Raw genomic sequence first — 20,269 nt, forward strand, 5'->3', positions numbered from 1 at the left:
AAATGACATAATAGTGACTGTTTTTACTGTGTTAAATTATACTCCATTTCTTCCCGAACAAGAATATCTATGGTTTTTGTATACTGACTTATACTGTTAGGAAAGAGAGAGCATGACACATCCCCTTTTTGTCAATTCAGCTGTGTTAATCCCGGATGTAGCAGACTCTCTTCCTTTACTCTATCTGTTCTTTGACCACTGTTTTCCATGTTGGTCACCCCAGTGCTAAGAGAGAGTAGATAACAGCTGAACATCAAAGCAGCACTCTGCTTAAGTTTTACTCATCATATTGCTTTGAAGGAGACGCTTGATTTCAAGAAGCAATCTTACTGTTTATACTCATGAGAAACACTGTGTGGGCCACATTCTTTCGCAGAACTGCTAAATATGAGGACCCCTGTCATTCTCCCTACCCAAAGGGCCCTGAGACATGTAAATATCAGAGAGCTAGTGTAACTGATGATGTGTATAGACACAACCACCTCCATCAATGTTAAAAGCAGATGTGCTATAAAACCTAACTATATGGACTTTGCTAGCAAAAACTTGCTTGCTTGCTTGCTTGCTAAATGCAAATGTGAGAACTCCAATCCCCAACGGAAGTCTCAATAACCACATGTAGAATGCTTGCCTAAAACAGTATGTATGGGCCTCAAACACCTAAAGACTGGTGTTATGGATGCAGTGTTGTGTTTCAATGATGGGTCATGTCAGCAGGCTGAAAATTTTCACAGATATCGGGACAGAACATCTGGTGAACACAAAGGAAGTGTTACTGTCAGTTGATCAGCTGAGGGTGCAGGAGGCCGAGAAAAGTACCCTACAGATGACAAAAGGGTAAAATTCAAAAGAGGGCCTCTGAATATAAGTTGGAGGATACAGAAACCCACAACAATGATAGCTACGGATCTGGCAAGTTTTAGCTCTGAATGTAAGTTGAACACATTGTATCAATGACATTAAATGTATTTTCCCAAAAGTGTTATATTTTCAGTTGTAGGTGCAATTTTCTCCGAAACTACCATATTTACCTGAGTATCCGATGACTCTGATTTTAAGACAACCCTCTCTTTTTCAAGAGACTTCTTGAGGAATTTTTTAAACGTATTGTGACAAATCAAAATTGCAAACTGTTTTATTGACATTCTGTATCCACCAAAAAAGTTAACATTATATATATTCTAAATTTATGCCTTTTATTGGTTGTCTACGTTTTGACAAGACAAGGAGAAATAAAATAAACAAAATGAAATGATTTACATTAATTTGCAGATTGTTTTCTTTCCTACTTTTTTCAACTGGCATCACTATTTTAAATAATAATAATAATAATAATAATAATAATAAATCCAAACTTATATATACAACTACAAAAATCCGTAATTATTGATACATGTTCAATTACCCGGAAGTTCCTAAATGCAATATAACATATACCGTACAGTTAAAAGGAAGTCACGCTTGATCAAGGTCCGGGTCACTTTCCATTTTTAACCAGACCTAAGGTCTGAGAAAGGAAAGAAGATAATAATAATAATAATAATAATAATAATAATATAACTCTTCTATGCCGGTCCCAAGCCCAGAGCCTCATTTGCAAGAGATGAGGAAGGAGGAGGGGGAGGAGTAACAACTTTGTAAAAAAAAAACTTGAGTCCATCTGGCTTCAGATGGTAACACCCAGCAAAAGCTCCTGTCTAGGATTACCAGCTGAAACCTGGTCAATGGTCTCAAAGGCAGAAGAGGAATCTCAGTTCCCAAAGGCTGAGAGAGCGGAATAACCTAGTGGAGTAAACCACGAAAAACAATCATTTTGGACAAACAATCCGATTGTACTTTGGAATTTATTTCCTCCACTTACACAAAACAATTTCATATACAGAATGGAAGTATCACTAAATAAGAGAACTACCCTAGGTAGTAACTTGAAAAAGGAATCCACCATTGCAATGCGCAATGTATCAGGACCTTGGACTCTGGGGAGCCCCACTATCCACATACAAGATGAGTCAGGGTGCGTTTAAAACACCTTACAAACTGAAATTCAGGAAGAAATGCTTCATTGGGACCATAAATGTAAATTCGCTCCTCCAAGTCAGAAAACAGAAAGAATTGGAAAAGCTCCTGGGTGAGCATGAAATTCAGATCTTGGCTGTACAAGAGACCAGATTACTAGATGAGCACATCATGAACACACAACACTACAGAGTGTTCAAAGGAAAGCCAGCAATAAAGAGAATTGTTAACACCCCTCTCCTGGGGACTGCTTTTTACATAAAAAAACCATAGTGAACAATGTCATACACATCTCATCAGAATCTGAAAGATTATCCATACTGACAATCAAGTGCAAAAACAAGAAAGACAACAAGAAGAATCCACAGAAAGTAGATGACTTCTGGGATCTACTGGAAACAGAAATCTCCAAGATACCTGTGAACCATACAAATATCCTTCTGGGAGACTTCAACACACAGTTCGGGAGAGAAAGAAAATATAGAGACATAGTAGGAGACTACCCAACACACAGGAGAACAAATAAGAATGGAGAAAGGGTCATTGGACTCTGCAAAACTTTCCCGTTGAAACTAATTTCAACTCATTTTCGGAAACTCCCAAGAAAAGCAAAGACATGGGTATGTCCAAATCCCAACCTTGAGAATTCCAATCAGACCATGTAGCAATAACCAGGACAAACACTGCAGAAGTGATGAATGTTAAAGTAATTAGAAACTGTAAATTTGACTCTGATTACTACCTCTCCAAAGTTAAAATGCATTTTCTTCCACCAAAACGAAAGATAGATGCACCCGAAGTGACCAAATATAACACCAACTGAATGAACATCAACCAAGACATTATAAATAACTTCAGAGAAGAAATCTGCTCCTCTAGAACAGAGACCTGGCAACACCTCCGTACAGGGATCCATGAAGCCGCAAAGAAGACACTCGGTCTGACAAAGACAAAACAGACCATCTGGTGGAATGAAGTGTGTGAGAAAGCACTCAAAAAGAGAGATGACACATGGAAAGATGGAAAAGTTCAGGAAATATGGAACACTGGGATCAATTCAGAAAACAAAGAAAAGAAACATCAAGGATACTCTGCAGAATCAATCAATCATTTGAGAATGCAAAATTACAAAATCTCCAGGACAGCTTAGCAAAAAATAATAGCAGAGATTTCTTTCAAACTTTCAAAGCAAACTCAAAGGATACCAGCTCCCAAGTGTAAGCTTCAAAAAATGAACAGGGCAAAATTGGATTGAACAATCAAAAATATTGCAATATACTAGCTGTTCAACTGCCCACCTCCAACCAACAAACTGTAAGTTCTGGCTCCTCCTAAGAACTTTTATGATATGCCACAAACAAAAGAAAAAATAAAGGAAACCCTAAAAAGTCTCAAAAACAACAAGATCAAGGGAGAAGACTCAGTATTAGTAGATATGCTGAAATGGGCAGAACTGGAAATCCTCGACGACCTACGCCGAATCTTCCAGCAAATATAGGAGACAGAAAAACTGTCAGATGAATGGAAAATGGCAGTGATCCACCCACTCCATAAGAAAGGTGACAAACAAGATGCGAACAACTACGGAGGCGTGTCACTACTCCCAGTCACCTACAAAATCCTCTCAAGATACTGCTGAAGAGAACTAAAGAAATCCTACATAAACAACATGGATAATACCAGGGTGGATTGCAGAAAGGCTGCTCCTGTGCAGAACAAATTTTTAATTTGAAATCAGTAATCTGACACAGAATGCTGAATGGCAAAAATATAGTGTTTTCTTTCATTGACTTCAAAAAAGCCTTTAACTCGGTGGATAGAGAGAATAGAGAGACTCTAGATATGATCATCAGAGAATTTGGGGTCAAGAAAAAGCTGGCAAACATTATCAGAGAAATCTGAAGAGGCATAACTTCCAAAGTGAAGTTTATCGGAGAAATGTCCCAACCATTTGAAATCAAGGCAGGTGTGAGACAGGGTGATGGATTATCACCAATACTATTTAACTGTGTCGTGGAGAAGACTGTGAGAATTTGGAATACCGAACTTGAAAAAAAGGGAATAGCCCAATCTGTCTAGGAAGAAAATCGGGATTAATCAAAGGCAAGTGCTATACTTTCGCTGATGATTTTGCAATATTTTCAGAGAACTTAGAAGAAGCGGCCATACAGATTGACCTACTAGAAAGGACTGCTGTCAAGACAGGACTTCGGATCTCAAAAGAGAAGACCAAATTCATGACAAGTGACAAACACGGACCAAGATTCCTTGAAACAGAGACTGGATGGATTCAGAGGGTAAAAAAATTCAAATACCTCGGTGAAGCCATACAAGAGAACAGACTGGAGAAAGCTGCTGTGGGGGAACAGATCTCAAAAATGGAGAGAGCTTACGCATTAATTAAAAACATTTACAACAAACAGTGCATCTCTTGGAATGCCAAAATAAAGCACTACAATGCTGTGATAACAATAGAGTGCCTGTAGGCCAGCGAATGCCTCTGAATGAAAGCTGGAGATACTAGAAAGAAGAATATTACGGAAAATTGTTGGTCCATCCCAGGTTGAAACTGGCTGGAAACTTTGAAGCAACAATGAAATCTACAATGAGGGGAAGAAAATCACGGAGACCATGAAAAAGAGGAGGTTGTCATTTCTAGGACACCTGTACAGAATGGACAAAACCAGACTAACCAAAAGGATATTCGACTATCTGTGGTAAAAGAAGACAACAATGACACGGATTAAGGAAGCTTGTAAAGATCTAGAAAGGTTCAACATTCAGGAAGTTTAGATGTTAAATAGGGAAACATTTTGGACCATGACTCAACATTTGGAAGGATTTCAATTCAAAAGAACTAAGAAGACTGGAAGACCCTGGACGGATGAACACAGAAGCAACAGCACAGCATCCATATGAAGGAGTACTGGAGAAAGAGGAAACTCCAGTCAAGAAGAAATGAAATTGTAACGTGATCCTAAGTGGTCAATTTGCAAATTAAAAAAAAAAGAAATAATAATAATAATAATAATAATAATAATAATAATAATAATGGCACAGCTGCAAAATTTATATCTTTGTTGTCACAAATATTTGGCGGTTTCTTCCAAGCATGTTGTAATTTGTGAGGTTTTGGTTGCTATGGGACCTGAGAACACAGCTATTTTTTATCCAAATGCATTACGAATTTCACTTCTATACTGACGTGAGAATATTACAATGTCAGTTGCTTCCAAACATATCGTCTTCCTGCCACTCCCTCACTGGTTGCATTGAACCAGCAACTGACACACCCTCTTTTGTTTCCATCATACACTGTAGCAAGACAACACTGTTGCAAGAAAAATATAAGTACTCCACTGGCCCCTATCTAGACTTTTACTGTATCCTGCAGAAATGAGTATTACATTGAGTGTTCGTCCAAATTTAAAGTCAATTAAATTCCAACTACAAATGGACTCATGCAAACTGCAGTTTAAACATGGTACACATTCCTAAAAAGCCAAAATACACATTGTACATTCCCATCATTGGCAACATGTCGTAATTTGCTGCATTCCTGTAGTTCTCAACAAAGCTGGTATCACTGTTCCCCTCTAACCCTTCCACAGTGCTGTGCCTAAGCAATTGTTAAACACAGACTGCAATATCTTCTAGGGTGTAAATCATATGTAACAGCAGCAACTAATACATAAATAGAAGATTGCACTCAAGATTCAGTCCAATTCTTGAACTTTCACCCGTCCTGTGAACAACTGATGTCTTTTGGTACTATCTCCACCATGGGTCTTGCCACTGTAAATTATTCTCACAACAATTAAAGTCAGTTTAATATGAATGATTTTTTTATAGACATTTTATTCTGTATTAACTTCCCTTCTTGTTTCATTTGAATGTCACAATCACATTTCAAAGCTGATTAAAAGCTAGTAACGTTTTTACCCAGTATTCTAATACGTGAACAGTGACCAAATTTCTTATTTGCAACCCACTTAGTAAATCATTACAGTCTTGCATTATCAAATATTGATCTGGGATCAGAAACAATTAATATTTTTTGAAGGACAAAATTTATGCTTTTTAATTTTACCTTCATTTAAAAAACAACATTAATGTTTGTTCACAGTATTAATACATTTGTGAGAAATTTTATTGTAAACTTGTTTAAATACAACACTAGTTTGTAACATGATAGAATTTAGTACTATTTCCTCCTGTGCTTCACAAAACTGTCACATTTTAAGCACAATAATATGTTGTGGTTAGTTCACAGTTTCTCATGTACCCCTTGCACTAACACCGTGTAAGTCAAATGTCACATGACTGAGCAATGTTGATACTGTATCGAGCACGTAGGCATATCGGGATATCTCAAGCTGACTCGAATGAAAGTATTGTTTGCTAAGCCCTATCCTTCTGAATTCTTAAAAATAAATCTGGATGTGACTACATTATTCAAAGCTTCACCTGTAAATGAAAGACAATCCCTATATATTCTATTAAACAACATAAAAATGTTTACCTCAACAGTTCTACATCTACATCTACATCCATACTCAGCAAGCCACCTGACGGTGTGTGGCGGAGGGTACCTTGAGTACCTCTATCGGTTCTCCCTTCTATTCCAGTCTCGTATTGTTCGTGGAAAGAAGGATTGTCGGTATGCTTCTTTGTGGGCTCTAACCTCTCTGATTTTATCCTCACGGTCTCTTCGCGACATATACGTAGGAGGGAGCAATATACTGCTTGACTCTTCAGTGAAGGTATGTTCTCTAATATTTAACAAAAGCCCGTACCGAGTTACTGAGCGTCTCTCCTGCAGAGTCTTCCACTGTAGTTTATCTATCATCTCCGTAACACTTTTGCGATTACTAAATGATCCTGTAACGAAGCGCGCTGCTCTCCGTTGGATCTTCTCTATCTCTTCTATCAACCCTATCTGGTACGGATCCCACACTGCTGAGCAGTATTCAAGCAGTGGGCGAACACGCGTACTGTAACCTACTTCCTTTGTTTTCGGATTGCATTTCCTTAGGATTCTTCCAATGAATCTCAGTCTGGCATCTGCTTTACCAATGATCAACTTTATATGATCATTCCATTTTAAATCACTCCTAATGTGTACTCCCAGATAATTTATGGAATTAACCGCTTCCAGTTGCTGACCTGCTATTTTGTAGCTAAATGATAAGGGATCTATCTTTCTATGTATTTGCAGCACATTACACTTGTCTACATTGAGATTCAATTGCCATTCCCTGCACCATGCGTCAATTCGCTGCAGATCCTCGTGCATTTCAGTACAATTTTCCATTGTTACATCCTCTCGATACACCACAGCATCATCTGCAAAAAGCCTCAGTGAAATTCCAATGTCATCCACAAGGTCATTTATGTATATTGTGAATAGCAACGGTCCTATGACACTCCTCTGTGGCACACCTGAAATCACTCTTACTTCGGAAGACTTCTCTCCATTGAGAATGACATGCTGCGTTCTGTTATCTAGGAACTCTTCAATCCAATCACAAAATTGGTCTGATAGTCCATATGCTCTTACTTTGTTCATTAAACGACTGTGGGGAACTGTATCGAATGCCTTGCGGAAGTCAAGAAACACGGCATCTGCCTGTGAACCCGTGTCTATGGCCTTCTGAGCCTCGTGGACGAATAGCGCGAGCTGGGTTTCACACGACAGTCTTTTTCGAAACCCATGCTGATTCCTACAGAGTAGATTTCTAGTCTCCAGAAAAGTCATTGTACTCGAACATAATACATATTCCAAAATTCTACAACTGATCGACGTTAGAGATATAGGTCTATAGTTCTGCACATCTGTTCGACGTCCCTTCTTGAAAACGTGGATGACCTGTAACCCTTTTCCAATCCTTTGGAACACTACGCTCTTCTAGAGACCTATGGTACACCACTGCAAGAAGGGGGCAAGTTCCTTCACGTACCATGTGTAAAATCGAACTGGTATCCCATCAGGTCCAGCGGCGTTTCCTCTTTTGAGCGATTTTAATTGTTTCTCTATCCCTCTGTCATCTATTTCGATATCTACCATTTTGTCATCTGTGCGACAATCTAGAGAAGGAACTACAGTGCAGTCTTCCTCTGTGAAACAGCTTTGGAAAAAGACATTTAGTATTTCGGCCTTTAGTCTATCATCCTCTGTTTCAGTACCATTTTGGTCACAGAGTGTCTGGACATTTTGTTTTGATCCACCTACCACTTTGACACAAGACCAAAATTTCTTAGGATTTTCTGCCAAGTCAGTACATAGAACTTTACTTTCGAATTCATTGAACGCCTCTCGCATAGCCCCCCCTCACACTACATTTTGCTTCGCGTAATTTTTGTTTGTCTGCAAGGCTTTGGCTATGTTTATGTTTGCTGTGAAGTTCCCTTTGCTTCCACAGTAGTTTTCTAACTTGGTTGTTGTACCACGGTGGCTCTTTTCCATCTCTTACGATCTTGCTTGGCACGTACTCATCTAACGCATATTGTACGATGGTTTTGAACTTTATCCACTGAGCCTCAACACTATCTGTACCTGAGACAAAACTTTTGTGTTGAGCCGTCAGGTACTCTGTAATCTGCTTTTTGTCACTTTTGCTAAACAGAAAAATCTTCCTACCTTTTTCTAATATTTCTATTTACGGCTGAAATCGTCGATGCAGTAACCGCTTTATGATCGCCGATTCCCTGTTCTGCGTTAACTGTTTCGAATAGTTCGGGTCTGTTTGTCACCAGAAGGTCAAATACATTATCGCCACGAGTCAGTTCTCTGTTTAACTGCTCAAGGTAGTTTTCAGATAAAGCACTTAAAAAAATTTCACTGGATTCTTTGTCCCTGCCACCCATTATGAACGTTTCAGTCTCCCAGTCTATATCCCGCAAATTAAAATCTCCACCCAGAACTATAACATGGTGGGGAAATCTACTCGAAATATTTTCCAAATTATCCTTCAGGTGCTCAGCCACAGCAGCTGCTGAGCCCGGGGGCCTATAGAGACATCCAATTGTCATGTCTGAGCCTGCTTTAACCGTGACCTTCACCCAAATTATTTCACATTTCGGATCTCCGTCAATTTCCTTCGATACTATTGCACTTCTTATCGCTATAAACACGTCTCCCCCTTCACTGTCCAGCCTGTCTCTGTGGTATACATTCCAATCTGAGTTTAGGATTTCATTACTGTTTACGTCTGGTTTCAGCCAACTTTCTGTCCCTAGTACTATATGGGCATTGTGACCGTTTATTAATGAGAGCAGTTCTGGGACCTTTCTATAGACGCTCCTGCAGTTTACTATTAGCACTTTAATATTGTTATTCCCTGTTGCATTTTGCCCACTCCTACCTTGCCGCGTCTCAGGAGGCGCCTCGTCGGGCCTAGGGAGGGAATTCTCTAACCTAAAAAACCCACATGTGCACTCCACATGTACTCCACTACCCTTGTAGCCGCTTCTGGCGTGTAGTGTTTAATCTGTGAATATAAGATGACCCTTTATTTTTTGAATGATGAATTCAGGGGAAAAAAACCTTGTCTTACAATTGGGTAAGTACAGCAATACATCTATGTCAATGAAACTTTGTACAGAAATTTATTAAATCTTTCATTTAAATGTTCTCAAATTATTGCAATCAAATAAAATGTGTGACCCACATTTAGACATTAAAAATAATAATTTCAATCTTTACTATGATAACAAAGCTACCGTCATATAAGTAATGCACTTTGAAGAAGAAATGATAACTTATGCAGGTTGCAAATTTGGCTTGATTTGAGCAAACCGTTTTTGAGAAATGTGTATCAACATTAGTTTGGTCAAGCATAGGAAATACTCTCATGACAGGATTCCCTTAATTGTGAGAGACCCATACCACATAGGACTGACAAATAATATTGAGTGGATACAAAAAAAGGGCACCATGAATGGTCACAGGTTTGTTCGACCCATGAGAGAGTGTTACAAAGAACTGAACTGGTAGATGCTCGAAGATAAGCAAAAACTATCCTGTGTGAACCTATTTAGAAAGTTCCAGAACCAACTTTAAGTGATGAATCTAGGAATATTTTACAATCCCCCATGGATTGTTCCCATAGGAATTGAGGAAATAGGATTAGACTTATTACAGCACACAAAGAGGCATTTAAGTAATCATTCTTCCTGCATTTCATACATGAATGGAATGGGAGAAGTCCTAATAACTTGTACAATGAGACATACTCTGACATGCACTTCACAATGGACTGCAGAGTACAGATGTACAAATCACAACTGTCTGCTAACACATACATACTTAAAGAACATGTACCTACCAAATTCCACTACATCATTCCAACAAAAATGTTTTTAATGAGAAGTGTGATGACAAAAAATACAATAATAATAATAATAATGATAATAATAATAATAATAATCTAAGAGAAGGTTCTAACATAGGAGTGGACAGACTTGCATCGAAATATGCCCCCCCCCCCTTTTTTTTCCATTGGTAGTTAACATCAGTTGAAAACCACATTCTAAATTTCAGCTGCCAATATGAACAGGAAGCAACTGCAAAACAATTATTAAATGTGACATTTTTTGCTGGCTTGTGAGGCTACAGCCGAACTGCCAATTGAAAGTGATCTTAATATACTTAATATCCATAAAGAAATATGAGTCATGTTTTTTCCACAAAGTTCCTTCTAAACTGGTTTGGAGAATGCACAAATACATAGATGGTTGCTAGCGTGTCCACATTAATTTTATTCTGTGTAACTATTGTAAAAATGTGAAATATTGATGCAATGTCCCAAATTTATATTTTTTGTGCACAATGAGCATACAATTAAGGATAAAATTTGACAGTCCTGAGAATCACAGTCAGTCATTTTTAGACAAAGCTGGGCCACGATCAGGAATAAAGTCAGCCTAATACTGGTGTAATTTGAGGAGTGCCACACATGCTTAATCATATTTTGAAACCAAGGAGAGGCAAACTGATACTGTATTAGCAACAGCAATTTGATAATATTGTCACAGTTGTAGACTGGAAACTGCAGGATATGTCTCAAATAATTTTCTCTGCAAACATCCGTGTAGAATATTATCTTTTCAGACATAGTCCAAAACTTCCATTCGATTCTTGAACACAAACATATTGCAAAGATAACAATGAACCATCCACACTGATTACAGACATCTCTCTCTCTCTCTCTCTCTCTCTCTCTCTCTCTCTCTCTCTCTCTGTGTGTGTGTGTGTGTGTGTGTGTGTGTGTGTGTGTGTGTGTGCGCTTTGATGAAAGTCGTGTTGTACAAGATGGTATAGTTGGAACTAAACGACTTTTTCTGACTTCAAGGAAAAAAGTACAAAAGGAAGTGCATTTAATGTTGTCATTATATCCAATTGACTCTTATCTCATTTTGTAACTTAATTTTTCCATCCATACAATTCATGTTCTGAACAGTCACGGCAAAATTCCTTTCGAGCAATACTCTTACATATTCATTTATTACCGCTTTCACTCACTCAGTACACCACTGCTTTCTCTTTGCATGATAAGGTAATTTTAGTTCTTGGTGTTTCTTTAAAAAATAACAGATAATTAAATGTGCACTATCACTTCACTTGATCGGTGAAAGACGGAAGTACAAAAAATGCTCAGGGAAATTCAGAAATACAGAAATAAAAGTAAATTGGGAATGAAATAAATACGAATTGCAGGGAAGGTAAAGTGAAATGGCTGCATGAAAACGTGAAAAAAATCAAAAATGAAATGACTGTTGGGAGGACTGAGTCAGCATATAGAAAAGTCAAAAACCACCTTTACTGTAACTAAAAGCAATGGCAGTAACATTAAGAGTGCAATGGGAATACCAGTGTTAAATTCAGAGGAGAGAATGAATAGGTGGAAAGAATACACTGAAGATGGGGGAGGACTTGTCTGATGAAATGACAGAAGAAGAAACAGAAGTCAATATAGAAGAGAGAGGAAGTCCAGTACTAGAATCAGAATTTAAAAGAGCTCCTGAAGACAAAATTAGGTAATGCAAGAGGGATAGATAACACTCAATCAGAATTTCTAAAATCACTGCAGGAAGAGGCAACAAAACAACTATTCACACTGGTGTGTAGAACGTACGAGTCCAGTATACCATCTGACTATCAGAAAAACATCATCTACAGGGTTATTACAAATGATTGAAGCGATTTCACAGCTCTACAATAACTTTATTATATGAGATATTGTCACAATGCTTTGCACACACATACAAAAACTCAAAAAGTTTTTTTAGGCATTCACAAATGTTCGATATGTGCCCCTTTAGTGATTCGGCAGACATCAAGCCGATAATCAAGTTCCTCCCACACTCGGCGCAGCATGTCCCCATCAATGAGTTCGAAAGCATCGTTGATGCGAGCTCGCAGTTCTGGCACGTTTCTTGGTAGAGGAGGTTTAAACACTGAATCTTTCACATAACCCCACAGAAAGAAATCGCATGGGGTTAAGTCGGGAGAGTGTGGAGGCCACAACATGAATTGCTGAACATGATCTCCACCACAACCGATCCATCGGTTTTCCAATCTCCTGTTTAAGAAATGCCGAACATCACGATGGAAGTGTGGTGGAGCACCATCCTGTTGAAAGATGAAGTTGGCGCTGTCGGTCTCCTGTTGTGGCATGAGCCAATTTTCCAGCATGTCCAGATACACGTGTCCTGTCACATTTTTTTCGCAGAAGAAAAAGGGGCCGTAAACTCTAAACCGTGAGATTGCACAAAACACATTAACTTTTGGTGAATTGCGAATTTGCTGCACGAATGCGTGAGGATTCTCTACCGCCCAGAGTCGCACATTGTGTCTGTTCACTTCACCATTAAGAAAAAATGTTGCTTCATCACTGAAAACAGGTTTCGCACTGAACGCATCCTCTTCCATGAGCTGTTGCAACCGTGCCGACAATTCAAAGCGTTTGACTTTGTCATCGGGTGTCAGGGCTTGTAGCAATTGTAAACGGTAAGGCTTCTGCTTTAGCCTTTTCCGTAAGATTTTCCAAACCGTCGGCTGTGGTACGTTTAGCTCCCTGCTTGCTTTATTCGTCGACTTCCGCAGGCTACGTATGAAACTTGCCCGCACGCGTTCAACTGTTTCTTCGCTCACTGCAGGACGACCCGTTGATTTCCCCTTACAGAGGCATCCAGAAGCTTTAAACTGCGCATACCATCGCCGAATGGAGTCAGCAGTTGGTGGATCTTTGTTGAACTTCGTCCTGAAGTGTCGTTGCACTGTTATGACTGACTGATGTGAGTGCATTTCAAGCACGACATACGCTTTCTCGGCTCCTGTCGCCATTTTGTTTCACTGCGCTCTCGAGCGCTCTGGCAGCAGAAACCTGAAGTGCGGCTTCACCCGAACAAAACTTTATGAGTTTTTCTACGTATCTGTAGTGTGTCGTGACCATATGTCAATGAATGGAGCTACAGTGAATTTATGAAATCGCTTCAATCATTTGTAATAGCCCTGTACACAATTCCCAAGATTTCAACAGCCGACAAGTGTGAGAATTATCGTACATTCAGCTCGACACCTCATGTAGCCAAGTTGCTGACAAGAGTAATATACAGAAGAATGGAAAAGACAATTAAGACATGTTCATAGGATTTGTCAACCTGGAAAAAGCATTTGGCAATGTAAAATGGTGCAAGATGTTTGAAATTCTCAGAAATATAAAAGGGGTAAGCTATAGGGAAAGACGGGTGATATTCAATATGTACAAGAACCAAGAGTGGAAGGGTTAAAATGGGTCTAAGACAGGGATGTAGTCTTTCGCCCCTACTGTTCAATCTATACATGGAAGAAGCAATGACTGAAATAAAAGAAAGGTTCAAGAGTGGAATTAAAATTCAAGGTGAAAAGATATCAATGACAAGATTTGCTGAAGACATTTCTATCCTCAGTGAAACTGAAGAAGAATTACAGGATCTCCTGAACGGAATGAACAGTCAATCAATACAAAATATGGATTGAGGCCAAACTGAAGAAAGACAAAGGTAATGAGAAGTAGCAGAAATGAGAACAATGAGAAACTAAAACACATCAGGACGTGGCCACACTTCCTCGATCATGAGCTTCGGTAGTTAGGTTTTTGAATATCTCTGTATTATTAGAGACAGTTCCTGCATTTTCGTCAGGGTCTAGAGCAGATTTCTGTAGTGCACGTCGATAGTAATTTGTTTGTTTGTTTTGAAAACTACTGACCGCTTGTTGGTGTTAGTCACGCAGTCAGGTAGTAGTAGCTGACCGAGACAGACACAGCAACAGGGAAGTAACCGCTTTTGTGACATTTACGAGCTCCTAACCAGGAGCGAAGGGTCCTCCCGGATACCATGAAGAGCACAGTGCAGCCAACTGCAGATGGTTGCTCACATAGGTACCAATGATGTGTGTCACTTTGGATCAGAAGAGATTCTCTCTGGTTTCGAGCGGCTAACAGAAGTGGTAAGGGCTGCCAGTCTTGCTTGCAAGATGAAAGCAGAGCTGACCATTGCAAGATAGTCAACAGGACCGATTGCGGAATCAGAGGCTCAGACAGTTCTGCGACTGTGTAGGCTGCAGATTCCTCAACTTGCGCCAAGGGGTGGTTGGGTTTCGGGTTCCGCTGAGTAGGTCAGGTGTCCACTATATGCACGAGGTGCCTACATGGGTAGCAGGGGCTGTTGGCGTGGACTGGGTGGTTTTTTAAGTTAGAGGGTCTCGGGAAAACACAAGGGTGCAGGCTTAACACAGGAAGAACGTAGATACAGGAACGATTGGTATAACAGTTGTAAATTGTCGTAGCTGTGTTGGTAAAGTACCAGAGCTCGAAGCGCTAATAGAAAGCACTGATGCTCAAATCATTACAGGCACTGAAAACTCGCTAAAGCCAGATATAAGCTCAGCCAAAATTTTTGCGAAGAACCTAATGGTGTTCCAAAAGTATAAGCTAAACACGGTTGGCGGTGGCATGTTTGTTACTGTTAGAAGTAGTTTAACTTGTCGCGAAATTGAAGTAGAAACTTCCTGTGAGTTAGTACGGGCAGAGGTCATTGTTGGCAATCAGAATAAAATAATAATAGGATCCTTTTACTGACCTCCCAATTCAGATGATACAGTTGCTGAAAGGTTCAATGAAAACTTGAGTTTGATTTCAAACACATACCCGACTCATACGATAATAGTTGGTGGTGACTTTAATTTAGCCTGGTGAAAATACATGTTTAATTCCAGATGTACGCATGTAATATCATCCAAAACTGTGCTAAACGCATTCTCTGAAAATTATTTCGAGCAGTTAGTTCATGAGCCCACGCGAATAGTAAACAGTTGTGAACACATACTTGACCTCTTAGCAACAAATAATCCTGAGTTAATAATGAGCATCAAAACCGATACAGGAATTAGTAAACACAGGGTTGTTGTAGCGAGATTGAATATTGTAATCTCCAAATCCTCCAAAAATAAGCGAAAAATATACCTGTTCAAAAAAGTTGATATAAATTAACTTGACGCCTTCCTGAGAGACAAAATCCACTCATTCCAAATTAATAATATAAGTGTAGACCAGATGTGGCTTGAATTCAAAGAAATAGTATCGGCAGCAATTGAGAGATTTATACAAAATAAATTAACAAACAATGGAGCTGTGCTTCGTTGGTACACAAAACAGGTTAGAACACTGTTGCAGAAACAATGAAACAAACATGTCAAATTTAAACAGACGCAAAATCCCCACAACTGGCGATCTAATACAGAAGCTCCAAATTTAGTGCGGACTTCAATGTGAGATGCTTATAACAGTTTCCACAATGGAGATACTATCGAAGACAGTGCTGCCAAAGCAGAGTTACTAAACACAGCCTTCTGAAATGTCTTCACAAAAGAAGACGAAGTAAATATTCAAGAATTCGAATCGAGAAGAGCTGCCAACACGAGTACTGTAGAAGTAAATATCCGCAGAGTAGTGAAGCAACTTAAATCACTTAATAAAAGCAAGTCTTCTGGTCCAGGCTGTATACCAATTAGGTTCCTTTTGGAGTATGCTGATGCATTAGCTCCATACTTAACAATCATATACAACTGTTCACTCGAGGAAAGATCCATACCCAAAGACTAGAAAGTTGCACAGGTCACACCAATATTCAAGAAAGGTAGTAGGAGTAATCCACTAAATTACAGGCCCATGTCGTTAACGTCAATATGCAACAGGATTTTGGGACATATATTGTGTTCAAACATTATCAATTACCTCGAAGAAAACTGTCTATTGACTCACATTCAAACATAGGTTTAGAAAACATTGTTCCTGTGAAACACAACTAGCTCTTTATTCACATGAAGTCTTGAGTGCTATTGACAAGGGATTTCAGATTGATTCCATATTTCTGGATTTCCGGAAGGCTTTTGACACTGTACCACACAAGCGGTTTGCAGTGAAATTGCGTGCTTATGGAATATCGTCACAGTTATGTGACTGGATTTGATTTCGTGTCAGAGAGGTCACAGTTCGTGGTAATTGACGGAAAGTCATCAAGTAAAACAGAAGTGATTTCTGGCATTCCCCAAGGTAGTATTATAGGCCCCTTGCTGCTCCTTATCTATATAAATGATTTGGGAGACAATCTGAGCAGCCATTTAGGTTATTTGCAAACGATGCTGTCGTTTATCGACTAATAAAGTCATCAGAAGATCAAAACAAATTGCAGAACGATTTAGAAAAGATATCTGAATGTTGCGAAAATTGGCAGCTGACCCTAAATAATGAAAAGTGTGAGGTCATGCACATGAGTGCTAAAAGGAATCCGTTAAACTTCGGTTACAGGATAAATCAGTCAAATCTAAAGGCCGTAAATTCAACTAAATACCTAGGAATTACAATTACGAACAACTTAAATTGGAAGGAACACATAGAAAATGTTGTGGGGAAGGCTAACCAAAGACTGCATTTTATTGGCAGGACACTTACAAAATGTAACAGATCTACTAAGGAGACTGCCTACACTACACTTGTCTGTCCTCTTTCAGAATACTGTTGCACAGTGTGGGATTCTTACTAGATAGGACTGATGTGGCACATCGGAAAAGTTCAAAGAAGGGCAGCATGTTTTGCACTATCGCAAAATATGGGAGAGAGTGTCACAGAAATGATACAGGATTTCGGCTGGACGTCATTAAAAGAAAGGCGTTTCTCTTTGTGACGGAATCTTCTCACGAAATTCCAATCACCAACTTTCTCCTCCGAATGCAAAAATATTTTGTTGACACCAACCTACATAGGGAGAAATGATCACCATGATAAAATAAGGGAAATCAGAGCTCGTATGGAAAGATATAGGTGCTCGTTCTTTCCGCACGCTATGCGAGATTGGAATAATAGAGAATTGTGGAAGTGGTTCGATGAACCTTCTGCCAGGCATTTAAATGTGATTTGCAGAGCATCCATGTAGATGTAGATGAGCACAACACTCGCTGTAACAACAGCTAACGAAATCAAGGGGTGTCAAACCCTTAGTTCCCAGTGAAAGCAAGGAAAAGATCAGTTTTTGTGAATTCCAGTTCATGTTGGCAGCTGAAATTTAGCACGTGGATTTTAACTAAGGTTAATCAGGAATGGAAAAAGAGACAGGGCAAGTTTCAACATGACAAGTCTGAGCATTTCCTTGTAACATTTACAACAACTCTGATAAGCTGACCTTTAAGAATATTAATTAATTTAATAAATCATACACTCTGGCAACAAATAAGTACACAAAGCAATAAAAAAAGAAAAATTCAAAAACTTTACTACTTAATCTTTCTATAATAACAGGAATTAATACTAAACACAAAAAAAGAGGTGCTCCAACAATTTCCTTACATACGTAACAGTTTATTTTTATATTCAAATGTATTAAAATAAGCAACCGTGAAGATGAATTGAATTTAGAAATGAAGAGTTAATACTCACCGTGCAGAACCAGTGAAGTTTATGGCAGCTAAATTTGGATGAGAAGTTATCGCATCACCAAATGTTGGTCCAACAGCTGGTACAAAGTTAACTACACCTGGAGGTAAGCCTGCTTCTTGCATGATTTTGAATATTAAATAATTGGAAAGTGCTGCTGTATCAGATGGTTTCCATAACACAACACAACCCTATCAAGAAAAGTATCAAAATCAGTATCAAAGACATAGTCCCATAAAAACAATATCTTCATTTAGATGCAATGAGAGAAATAAAAAAAATTGTGCAAGAGACTCTAAATTCGTATACAGAAATATGATTACATCTTCAACTGCACCATTCAAATAAAAATCTGGTGAAATAATTAAACTGTGGTATTTTAGTACGGACAAAGCATTTCCAAGTCATCACTACAATCTCAAAGTGCAACAGCATCCAAGGAATTACTGTTTCAGTCACAGGCAATGCTATTTTTAATGACAATAGTTTGTGTATTATCAATAAGTGACAGAAGAAAGGAGACATACTGTCTTACATACCAATAAATATGCACTTGACTATACCCAACACATTTTTGTTTTATTCTCACAACTCAAAACAACCCACTGCATTTTTTGTTCAGCAGATAATTGGGTATATGGAGATGGGGGGGAGGGGGGGGGGGGGAGAGAGAGAGAGAGAGAGAGAGAGAGAGAGAGAGAGAGAGAGAGAGAGAGAGAGAGAGAGAGAGCAGCAAATTTTATTCCCATGGGAAACAGGATACAAATATGCTGTAATAGAATGTTGCACACTATTTGGTTTTAGCTTCAAAACATATGGTCACTTTCTTGACACATCCCTCGTACATGATTTAAGTCCTTCACCTGCCCCCCCCCCCTCCTTCAAAAAAAAAATCCCATTTTCCATTTTACCCCCCCCCCCCCCCACACACACACACACTTTCACCATAAAAGTTACCTGTGATTGTTCAAGTTAAAAACTGTTTGCAGGCTATCCAGTTTGATTGACCAAGTTTATACCTGAACACTGCTTAATAACAATCTGTTAGAAGCTACCCACTGACTGAAATATATTTCCCCAGAAAGTGCAAGAAAACTACTACCATGGAGTTTTCATAGCATTTTTGAAGAGGACATGAAGTTGGTCTCTCATGAGCTTTCCTGCAACCTTCTAGCACAAACTTTATTTTCAGATAATAATGCAATGTTTCTCTGCTCTCTTCCACAGCACTTTTGGTGTAGGTGAATAACTCCAGTTTTCTCCTAAAACTATGTGCACAGAATGGCTTTAACATGCCTTTAGCTTCCAGCGATGGTGTAATATAAAGGTGGAAATTCTTTCTTATGTCTTGTTACACACGTTTTATAGAGTCGAATGTATTTCCTTGTGGTACCGCAACTGTTTCATTAATTTTATACATAAAATATTTTACTTAGTGATTATTTCAACAAGAGTACTACTTATTGGTAATTCAACTCTTCTACTGTTTCACAGTGACATACAGAAACACTTATCATGGCAAATACATTATTTTCAACTCTGGGAATTTATTCTTTGGTACACTTTTAATAGTGATTAATTCTTCTAACAGTACCACAACATGTATCAACATGAATAAAGACATATCACAGCCCTGATATACACCAGGTTCAAGATCAGCCTATAACACAATGAATGTGAATTGAAGCAGCTTTCTAAGGAATAAGAGTCCATTCAGTAGTTATAAAACCTATCAAATCGAGGTTTACAGGGGCTCCGAAAACCACTGCTTCGTAAAGGAAGTTAGGTGAAGTTCCTTGTGCCCACTTGTTTCATATTTTAAGAACCTCCATGGCACTGATAAAGTCACTCAGAGTATAGTAGTTTCCATGGTGAAGTAAATTTTTAACAGCATCAGAAAATATTTTAACAAAAATTGAGATCCAAAATCAACACTATCCTTTTGTAGCATACTATTGGCATACATGCAATCCACATAATATCCCCTTGTAAATTCTCTTGAATACCTCTTGTTTTCAGCTGATGCACCACTCTTTAGAACATAGGCAAGCTGTGCCTGATTATAATTGGTGTCAATTTGATGCTGCTCACATTGAAATGTGCCACCTAACTGAAAATTAGCAACTTACCAAATTAATCTAATGTATATTGCAGTGAAGTCTACCATATGCATTAAGCATCCACAATGTATGTAGATTATCTGAAGAGCAGTATGAAAGTATCAAAACTAGTTATGGTTTAAATAAGCTCTTCACACACATGACTAGATCTGACTTTTA

At 38.7% G+C, this 20,269-nt stretch overlaps 1 protein-coding gene across 1 annotated transcript in view; it reads right to left on the reverse strand.

The window, feature by feature from the left end:
* Positions 1-20,269, reverse strand: part of LOC126248786 (delta-1-pyrroline-5-carboxylate dehydrogenase, mitochondrial) — a 143,607-nt gene that overhangs the window by 83,862 nt on the left and 39,476 nt on the right. The window contains exon 7 of the mRNA XM_049950165.1: positions 17,994-18,181. Within this exon, the coding sequence (XP_049806122.1) occupies positions 17,994-18,181 (188 nt within the window). The remainder of the gene's footprint in view (positions 1-17,993; positions 18,182-20,269) is intronic.

The sequence above is a fragment of the Schistocerca nitens genome, chromosome 3, assembly GCF_023898315.1.
Source record: "Schistocerca nitens isolate TAMUIC-IGC-003100 chromosome 3, iqSchNite1.1, whole genome shotgun sequence".
Classification (NCBI taxonomy): domain Eukaryota; kingdom Metazoa; phylum Arthropoda; class Insecta; order Orthoptera; family Acrididae; genus Schistocerca; species Schistocerca nitens.